The sequence below is a fragment of the Pogona vitticeps genome, chromosome 2, assembly GCF_051106095.1.
Source record: "Pogona vitticeps strain Pit_001003342236 chromosome 2, PviZW2.1, whole genome shotgun sequence".
Lineage (NCBI taxonomy): Eukaryota > Metazoa > Chordata > Lepidosauria > Squamata > Agamidae > Pogona > Pogona vitticeps.
Genome location: NC_135784.1, coordinates 310,782,939 through 310,793,118, shown reverse-complemented (window position 1 = coordinate 310,793,118; position 10,180 = coordinate 310,782,939). Strand labels below are relative to the sequence as shown.

At 52.0% G+C, this 10,180-nt stretch overlaps 1 protein-coding gene across 3 annotated transcripts; it reads left to right on the top strand.

Moving 5' to 3' along the window:
* Positions 1 to 1,276: 1,276 nt before the first annotated feature.
* RPP25L (ribonuclease P/MRP subunit p25 like) lies at positions 1,277 to 5,967 on the top strand. 3 transcript variants are annotated; one of them, XM_020796461.3, is made up of 2 exons: positions 1,277 to 1,426; positions 4,634 to 5,967. In XM_020796461.3, exon 2 carries the CDS (start codon positions 4,645 to 4,647, stop codon positions 5,197 to 5,199), a length of 555 nt encoding a protein of 184 aa, XP_020652120.2. In that variant the 5' UTR covers positions 1,277 to 1,426; positions 4,634 to 4,644; the 3' UTR covers positions 5,200 to 5,967. The 3 variants fall into 3 exon arrangements, with proteins under 3 accessions (XP_020652120.2, XP_072849127.1, XP_078240305.1); XM_072993026.2 differs by having other exon boundaries at positions 1,322 to 1,426; positions 4,578 to 5,967; XM_078384179.1 differs by lacking the exon at positions 1,277 to 1,426 and adding an exon at positions 4,011 to 4,434.
* Positions 5,968 to 10,180: the final 4,213 nt, after the last annotated feature.

The window sequence follows — 10,180 nt, the reverse complement described above, 5'->3', positions numbered from 1 at the left end:
GGTCAAACGGCCACCTTTGAGGCTTTGGGACATGCCCGTCTCTGTGGGTTTTGGGACCGAAAACAGCAGCAGCAAAAGGAATTGGCCGTGCAATCATGTGTGCGCGTGTGTCCCCTGCGCTGAGATTTTTCTCCCACACAGGGCTGGATGGTTTTGCCGCTCCCTGGCTGGAGGCAGCCTCTCTTCAGGCCTCCAACTCCATCGTCTCCGGGTCTGTTCGCGTGGATTCGGTCCTAAGAGCAGCCGCTGTGGCCGTCCACTTTTCCGTGCACACATCCACACCCCGACCCCCACAGTCCAGCAGTTTTCTCCCCCTGGCGAGTTGGCGGCCTTCCTTCCTCCACGGCTCCCAGGACCCCCCCCCCCCCGGCCATCCATCCATCCATCCCTAAACCCATCGTCCGCAATATCCTTGGGTCTTCCCGGCAGAAGAGAACCACTGCTCGTTTTCCAGGCCACGGTGGCCACGCAGGGCGACCCCCAGGGGTGGGGGGTACGTGGACGTCCAAGGCGCACCTGGGGAGCCCCGGCTGAGGTTTCGGGGCCGGCAACCTTCCCCTCTCGTCGGACAGGCGTGGGGCTGCGTGCTAGGCCACGGCCACCACCACCGGGACCCCCTGTTTATGCCCAGTGCCCTGGGGGAGAGGGAGGGGGTGCAGGACCAGACATTTCCCCCCCCCCCGCTTTCCTTTTGCAAGGCAGCCCAGGCTCGGAAGTGGGGGGGGGGCTTCGTTGTCTCCTCCAGGGACCCTTCCTCTCGGGTGGGGGGGGGACAAGCTGCTGCCCCTCCTCTCCTGGGTGGCTCCTTCCCCAGCCACGGAGGGGCGGGGAGATCCCCCTTTTGGGGGGAGGGAGGGCTGGCCATGCCCCCCCACCCCACCCCTCCTTCCCTCTGCTGCTGCTTGGGGCTCGTTCTCCCCCAGCTTCGAGGGCTCTTCCTCGCTGGCAGGGGAGCATGGGTCGGGTAGTGGGGGAGCATGGGAGGCGGGGGCGGCCCAGGAGAGACACCCCCCATTCCTTCCTTCCTTGGCCTCCGAGCCCCCCCCCCGCGGGAATCACAGAGCAAGGCGAAGGGGGGGCGAGGACGGCGGAGGGCGCCCCCTGGAGGCTCCCTGGCCGCATGACTCCCTGCCGGTGGGAGGAGGGGCGGGCGGGGGGCGGGGCCCAATGGAAGGCTCTTGGCCAATAGCGAGAGGGGGCGGGACGGAGGAGGAGGAGGGGTTTTGCCGCTCGGAGAACCTTGCGCGTGCGCGCGCTCCGTTTTCTCCCCCTCCCCCCGTCCTTTCCCCGCCCCCTTCGCTCCCTCCCGTCGGCGCGTAGGAAGAGCGTGGCGTCGTGGTCGTCGTCGTCACTGCGCACGCGCCGGCTCAGGCCCAGCCAGGAGGAGCGGCGCCATCTTGTTGCCGGCGCCAGGCCGAGCCGGAGGGTGAGTGAAAGAGGAAGGGTGGGTGAGTGGGGAGGGTTTAGGGAGCCCGGTGTGTCTTTAACTCTTTTCGGGTGTGGAGGGGGGGGGGAGACACTGAATGCTTTCCTTCTGCCTTTCTGGCTGGCCCGAAAAGCTTGTCTTGCAAAGCAAGCCAACACACACCCCGGCGAGAATGCCTCTGAGCATCTGAAGAGCGTGGCCACCCTGTCTGGCCCCACAGGCCCTTTCGGCCCTCGTTAAATATACAGCAGGACCGTGGTAGCCACGGGGGAATGGCTTCCAGGACATTTCCCCGCCCCGCGGATGCCGGAAACCGCGGAAGTATGGAACGCTGTCCATGGCCTGGCCTCTGGTTCCCTCTAATGGCCAGATCTGGTAGATACACCTTGGAAATACATCCATGTTTCCTGGGTTTTTTTAATTTTTATTTTAGTATTTTCTGGCAGTGGATAATTGACTCAGCGGATATTGATCCCACAGATGGGGGGGTCCTTACTGTATAACATTCAGAGTGCGTGCCTGAATGGTGCTTTCAGGGGGGGGGGAGAGAGGACTCTCTTTTTTTCCTTGCTTGCCAAAGAATTCTGCCGAACCCAAAAACCCACCTCGTTTGCAGCTGTGGCAAGCCATTAAAGCTTTTCAGGTGGTCAGATCAGAATTGACCTATAGTGACCCTACTTGTTTGATTAATTCCCCCCCCCTTCGTTTGCCCCAATGAAAGAACTCAAGATGGCTCACATGTTATTAAAAAACAAACTTCCTAAAACCACAATAAATTGTAACCTTAAAAAAAAACCCAGTTAAGCATATAACAGGGATAAAGCAATTACAGTACTTAAAACTGAATGCGGCTTTCGAGGTGTGTGTGTCCTATTTAAGGTGTGGTTTTGTCTGTTCTCCTCTTCTCCACTGGCCATTTCCATGGCTAAGTGGGGATTTGAACCTGAGTCTCCAAGACCCCTAGATCTCAGACGCTCTGTTCACTGTACCGGACAGGGTAACCGTGTACGAAGTACTGGTGGAAAAAATATGTGAAATGTTGCTGCTGTAAGTAACACGGAATTTCCCCCTTGATCCCTCCGGTCTCTGCGCCGACGGACAAATTGACAGCTTTCCTTGTCCTGCTGTGCAGCCTTTTGCTCTGGTGCTGATGGGGAGAGGGGGGGGTCAATAACTGGCATCTTGATTCAGAAATAGCTTTTATTTGTGGGTACCGTATCACACACCCCTGGCTCCCCCCTCCAAGGGATTTATAATCTCCAGCCCCTTGGGTGCTGCTTGCCAACCTCCCCCCCCCCCCCAGTTAACTTCACCCGAGTTCTTCTCCAGGGTTGAGTTTCCTGGAAAGCAGCGGGAGGGGGAAGCCTCTCTACCCCCCCCCCCCGACCCTTCGAGAAGAGAGAAGCCAGGCTCAGCCACGTCTCCCCTTCCCTTCCTTCAGCATGCCTGTCCTGACTTGTTTCTCCGGGGGCTGCAGCCATGTCTGGACGAGCGCGTGGCTTGAATCTCCCGTGTCTGAGCGCAGACAGACAGGGTGCCCCCTCCTCCTTTTCCCTGGTCTCTGTGTCTTCCTGGGTGTCATCCTCCCCCCAAAAGCACAATGAGCCTGCCTCTTTCCCTTCTGTTCTCGTAGACCCCTTCCTCCTTCTCTAACTGTTCCTTTTTGGGCCTTTGCCTCTCCTTCACCTGTGTGGGCTGCTTCCTAGTGGCTTGATTCGGTGTGTGTGTGTGTGGGAACCTACCTACTCCCATCCTGGCTGCCCAGTCTACATGTGCTGGGGCCAGACGGCTCATGAGGGGGTGTGCGCTTGTACCCCTTCACACCTGGGGAAAGGGAATGGCGGGGATTAAGCTTGGAGCTTCCTGAAGGTAAGACAGGTGCTCCTGCACTGGGCTGTAGGTCTTCCCAGTTCACTTCATGTTTGCTCTTGATCTTTAGAAGGGGGGGGGGGGGAACGCAAAGTTCAGCCCTCGATATGTTGTTGATCTGCAGCTCTCCTCGGCAAAGGCGCTGGTTGAGGAAGGCTGGGAAGACAAGCTGTGCCCAGCCGGCTCTCAGACGTGACGTTCCTTCAGCTTTTGTCTTCCATCAAATTCTAAACCACTCTGTTCAACAAACCCGAAAGGTTCAGATTGTATTTATGAACTCTCCTGGAGCAGCATTCTGCTTTTACAGATTCAGGATGGCAGAAATAGATAAAGCCTGCAGCAATCTATATCTTCAGCGGGAACCGTGTGTTCTTCCTGAGAACCGCCCGGTGGTGAAAGGAACCTTGTACTTTTTCAGATGTTTTTCATCTCTCTGTGTTCAACAATACGTGCAATAATAACATTTCTGTTAAAGAAATGTGCTGGTCACTGTTTAGCTCCATCTCCCTTTCATTTTTTTTTATTTTTCAGTCACCACTGGTGTGTACAGGGACGTGGTATTGCTGTGGGTTAAACTGCAGAAGCCTCTGTGCTGCAAGGTCGGAAGACCAGCCGTCGTAAGATCGAATCCACAGCTTGTCCCAGTTCCCGCCGACCTAGCGGTTCGAAAGCATGTAAAAATGCTAGTTGATAAATAGGTACCACCACGATGGGAAAGTCATGGCTTTCCGTGTCTAGTCGCGCTGGCCACGAGGCCTTGGAAACTGTCTGCAGACAAACGCTGGCTTGGAAACAGGGATGAGCACCGCGCCCTAGAGTTGGACACGACTGGACTAAATGTCAAGGGGAACCTTTACCTTACAAGGCCATCGGGTCCAACCCCCTGCTCAGTGCAGGAGTCCAAAATCAAAGCAGATCTGACAAATGATTGTCCAGTTTCCTCTTGAATGTCTCCAGTGTTGGAGTGCTCACCACCTCCCCGTAAGGTCATGGGTTCCATTGTCATACTGCTCTAACCGCTAAGATGTTTTTCTTGCTATTCAGCCTGAATCTGGCTTCCTGTGCCTATTGTTACATGCCCCACATTTTGGGATGATTGAGAATAGAGCCTGCTCCTCCTCTGTATGACTCCCTTTCAGGTATTTGAAAACTGCTGTCCTATCTCCCCATCGTATTCCTAATGCTAAACCTGCCCATCTCTCTCTCTCTCTCTCTCTCTCTCTCTCTCTTTTTTTTTTTTCTCTCTCTCTCTCTCACACACATATGTAAACCTCATATGCAGGTATGAAACTCTCGTCTGCCTATTGAAGTGCTGTGTCTCTTCTCTGCCCTCTCCAGTGGTGCCGATCATGGAGAACTATCAGAAGTCGAAAACGGTGGAGAAGCCCTGCCCTCTCCCTTTCGCCCATTTGCCCTCCGACATCATTGAAATGAAAGTGAAGGATGGCAGCAAGATCCGGAACCTGATGGGCTACGCCATTGGCAAGATGGAGTCGGAGGCCACGAGGCAGGTCCTCTTCAGTGGTGTGGGCAAAGCGATTAGCAAGACCATCACTTGTGTGGAGATCATGAAGCGGAGGCTCAAGAACCTTCACCAGATCACCAGAGTTTTCTTCAGGCAAACGGAGGAGATCTGGGAGCCGATTGTGCCGGAGGCTGGCCTCGATCCGTTGACAGTGAAGCGAAATGTCCCTGCCATTTGCGTCTTGCTGAGCAAAGATCCCCTCGACCCTCAGGAGCCGGGATATCAAGCCCCCGGGTCTTTTGATGCCTTCTGGTTGGAAACGCTCAAATCGGAGCCCCAGAGCCAGGCGAAGCGGAAGCAGGGGGGAGGGAGAGGAGCGGGCCGTGCTGGGAAGCATCATCGTTCGGTGGGGCGGGAGGAGGCGTACAAGAAGTCCTGAAAAAAAGACACGCTCCAGAATGTGACAAAAGGAAAGGTTGCCAGTTTTAAAATTGGACGTGTTGGGAATAGGAGCAGAAGGAAGCGACACGTCCCGAGATAAAAGGCAAGGAAACGGTCTGAATTCAAATTTGTTGTGCGTTGGAGAGAATTGTTGTGAGGCTCTTGCCGTGCGGCTGTTTTGCCTTCCGTGAGGAGGAAGTGCACAAGACATGCTCAAGTGGATGGATAGGGGTTTGTTCGTGGTGGGGGCGCTTGAAACGTCAGCTTGAGAAGGAAGTACAGAATCTCACAAGCTGAGAAGAAGCTGTCGCTCCACTTTGTGTTTCTCTTCCAGCAGGCGGGTCCCTGTGATGATGAATGGTTCCCTCCCATCATCTATCTGGCTGGTGCCGCTTGACATTGAAAGGGTCTTGCACTTTGCTAACCCACCAGATTCCTTTACTAGCTCATCGAAGGTCCCCCTCGGAACCCAAAGTGGAGAATCATTTCATGGTGTCTGTATCTCTGTGCTCTTTTGACATAGAGTTGCTTTGCTTTGCTTTAAGCATCAGCCTTCCTGAACATTCAAGAGAAGGGACCGCTGTTTGCTTCAGGGTAAAAACGAGAACAGATTTCTGGATGTGTTTTTTGACCTGTGATTGTGCCAAGGGGACTGCCTGTTGTGTCATATCGTATGGAGAGGAAGAAAATGAGCTGTCTCAGAACAGCCATGGACTACAGGCCTTGAAAAATTATATTTTTCATTAATAAAACTGGGGGAAATGTATATTTTCCAGTTAAGTGGTCTTGTATGTATCTTTGAGACAGAAGAGACGTCTGGGCTACACCCTCATTTTTTCTCATTTGCGATTAGCATGCTGGTTGAGGATTTAGGAGCCTTGGGTTCAGGTCCCCCCCTTTACCCTTTGCTTCTGACTGAGGGCGGTTGGCCGAGTCCTTCTTTATTCTCAGCCTCGACTGCCTCGCCAGGTCATGGTGATCAAAGAGCTGTGTGTATTGCCTCATGGCAGGGGAAGCGGGATATAAATAGAGGAAGTAATAAAAACCAAACATGTTTTTTGTGACCCTCCCACTCACCCCTCTAATGGTCGGCGGGGGGGGGAGCTTCGTTTTTGTGGGGCTGATGTTCCAGGAGATTGGGTTGGTACGCTTTTGTTTCTTCCTTTCGCCCATGTCTCCATACTTTGGAAGGAAGTGCCTGGAGAGTCCCAACAGTTGGTGTGGCCCACCGTTGAGTTACATCTTTGCCGTCTTAGAACGGCCGAGCTGAAAAGGACCCTCTGGATCACGGAGCCCAGCCCCCATCGGTGGGGAATCAAACTCCCAGCCTCTGCCTCCGGAGCCAGAAGCCTGAACCCCCGAAGCTGTCCAAATAAGTCAACTTCCTCCTTTCCTGGCAGGCTTCCCTTTTGATTATTCATCAGACAGGACCCCGCAGCACACGGATTGTGGAGTAAGAGCCTGTCATGAATTATGGATGCCTGCTGTGCTTTTTTTTTCCAGGTGTGAAGCACTCACCTTGCAATTTGAATAGGACAAGGGGATGCAGAAAGAATTCATTATGGCTGAGGATCTTGAGATGTCATCCCTCACAAAACCAGGGGTGCTTTAAATAACTGCTTGGGTTATTTAAATACCTCAGTGTTTGTGATGGTGCAGTTCCCTAAAGATGTTCACCTCTGAAAACAGCTCTCTGCTTTTCCTGGCCAAGCCCAGTGTTGCTGTCAGTTGCTTCCTTTCTATTCCGGCATCTTCTTCTCCGAAATAAGTTCTTCCAGACAGTGGCTGCCTCTATAAAGATTTTGCCTGTTTGTCAGGTCTGTTTCACAGGCTTGTATCTTTTCTTTTTGAAGTGCCTTTTCTTAATCTTTTATGCTGTGTGTTGCCTTTTAAGTCAAGGTGGGCCATATCTATCTGTCAGTTCTTGTGAAATATGCAAGCGCTTCTCACCAAGGAAAAGGAAAACTTGCTTTTGACTTGAGATCTTGATCCTTCCAGGGATTATTTTGGCCAGATAGTCTTTCGGGGGATTAGATTTATTTTATTTTATTTTACTTCCTGGCTGGTCAGCTACTAAGTGGAACTCAGGAGCACAGATAGGACAACTTTCTCAAGCTGTTGCTAGGGAGGGCTCTTCAAATATGCTTTACTCTCATCGTCTCTCCTTCACTGAGAAGTGCCTTCATGAGCCCTTCCGCTTTCTAAAGCAGCTTCTGAATTTCCGCTGCAGTGCCTAGTGTCTCTTGCATGGCTTCTAATCTTTACCAGTTAGTTGTCAAATGAGAAAGAGTGACAATGATTTGCCTTAGGCACTGCTGTGGCATGAAAATGTTCCCCATGGTTTTCCAGCAAGCAGCCTTTGCTCTGAAACAAGCTTTGGGACCCAATGTGTTTTATCCTGAGTGCAATGTAGTCGAGCACCCCAGAATCTTCTGAGGGAGCTGCTTTGCAATACAGTGGACCCTCTACTTAAGGAATTAATCCGTATTGGAATGGTGGCTGCAAGTCGAAAAGTCTGTAAGTCAAATCTCCATTGACCTACAATGCACTGAAAACTGATTAATCCCATAACCAGTGGTTTTTATTCTATTTTTATTCCATTTTGGGTTTTTTCTGGTCTGTAAGTCAATTCTCTGGCTGCAAGTCGAATCTAAATTTTGCAGCCAGAGAAGTCTGTAACTTGAAAAGTCTGTAAGTCGAGCCGTCTGTAAGTCGAGGGTCCACTGTATCCTGCTTCCTGGTAGCACCTTTTCTCATTGAAATTGCAAAGTAGCCGAGAGATTGGGACCATCTATTCAGAAACGGCTCGGTGGTTTAGGCAGAGGTTGGGAGTTTGATTCTCCACTGCGCCTTGTTGACAAGAGCTGAAGTTGGTGATCAGGGATCGGTTGTGCAGGGGCCACAAATTATTATTGGGTCCTGAATTCTAGGCATGAGAGAGGACCAGGGGAGAGATGGCTTCCTTATCCTCTGATCACATCAGCACTCTTGGTGAGCTACTTTGAACCTTCCAGAGTGGCACAATGGCAGAATATCACTGGAATACGGAATGAACCTATTAGCATGCGGATAGAGGGACTGGGAGGTAATGTTTCAGATGGTGTAATCACTGAAGCCGAGGGTGATGCTGGTATACAGGGTGAAGGGGGGGGGCAGATGGCGTGCTGTCGTGCCCCAACCAGGCTGCTAATGTCTCCAGCCCTGTGCCCACCTGGCAGACAGTTGAGAGCTTGCGGGTCTTGCCTGCTCTGGAGCCTAGTCCCTCTCAGGAAACCCAGAGGCAGATGGAAGCCCTAGGAGACTGAACGAAGGGCTCAGGGGATCAAGCTCCTCAGAGAGGCTTTGACCCTCCGGGTGAAGGGAAATGAGGGGCTAGAGACGTTTGGAGCTGACGGGGGACGAGGAAGCAGAACTAGCATTCTGGACTCCGGTTATCGCTTCCCCTTTACCCAAGTTCCAATAAGCCCAGTTGAGTTCTGTTCTGCCCCTCCTGGTTTTATGGAACCAAGGGTGGAAGGGAGCTGGTGGTGCTCCCATACCGATCTGGAAAGCTTGATTGAGGGGGTGGCCAAAGAGAGGTGAGGAAAGATGCTCTCCAGGGGGTTCAATAAGAGTTGGCTGAAGCTTTTTTGTTCTGCTGCCTTATTCCACTAGAGAGTGCTCTGTTCCCTCTTTGTGCACGAACAGAAGGATTCTGAATCAAACCTTGATTCATTTCTGCTCCAATTCCCCTGCAAAATGCCACTGCTGATTTATGGTGTTAATAAAGCAGTCTTTTGACAAGGGCGCCTCATCTCTGAACACTGGAGAAGGGAGGAAGACGCTGTCCGCTGTGGTATTTTCCTGTAGAAGCAAAAGTCTGTGGGGTAAATTCTGTCGCTTGCACCTTAAATGCCCAGGGAGGAGATCCTCCAAAACTCACCAGCAGGGCTGTGGATCAAGGGCAGATCTGTCAGTGGGCATGCCGTTAAATTGGGGCCGGAGGCCAACCCAGTCCAGAAACCATTTTGTCCTTTCCGATTCACTCTTTGTGAAGTGTTTGCTCGATCGCCCACCACTCAGCTCTTAGGACTCGGGAGCTGGCAGGTTGGTGAATATGGGGAGTACCTAGAGAAGTTAAGCGGTTGTACCTCCTGGCTCAGCCGGGCTTTTGCTAGAGACCCGGAGACCGGACATGGAGGGTCTCCAGGGCAGATCCGCCCTGCTCCTGTGGGAAGGCCGTGCTGAAAGTTGCTCCCACCTTTTATTTGTACAGGGCTGGACGCAGAAAAGGCTACAGAGCTAAGACAGCTTCAGAGGACTAAGCAAGAATATATATACTGTATATAAAAAATGGGAGCAATTCAGTGTAAGAGCAATAATATCCAAGACTGTGCAGTGTGACTTTGGGAGAACAACAATTCAAAATTGGCAATTCAACTCCTAATTAAGTCATCTAAATAAGAACAGATTCAACCCGGCTTCCTTGCAATGCCTTCTCCAGGTTTTGGAGCCTCCAACAGCCTTTCCTTATTGCCTAGCTTTTAAAAAAGAGATCCAGAGGGGATCTTGGCAAATTCCAGGCTAGTAAGCTTAATGTCTCTCTTCTGCAAATGGGTAGGAAGTATTATTGAAGAAAACAGGAAGAAACCCTGCAGGTACAGAAGACTGATTGAAGTTGTTCTTCTCTGAAGACTGATGGAAAGGCAGATGGATAGCTCCGGGAAGAAGGGGAAACAGAAGGCTGGCAGGGAGACGTGAGTTTCAGTAGGAGCTTCGTGTGTGCTCAAAATTGCTTTTGTTGTTTAGTTGTTTAGTCGTGTCCAACTCTTGTGACCTCATGGACCAGAGCACGCCAGGCCCTCCTGTCTTTCACTGCCTCCTTGACTTTGGTCAAATTCATGTTGGTCACTTTGGTGACCCTGTCCATCCATCTCATCCTCTGTTGTCCCCTTCTCCTCTTGCCTTCCCACTTTCCCAACATCAGGGTCTTTTCCAGG

Excerpts from the sequence above, each read along its gene's own strand:
- RPP25L (XM_020796461.3), top strand. The coding sequence starts at position 4,645 with ATGGAGAACTATCAGAAGTCGAAAACGGTGGAGAAGCCCTGCCCTCTC.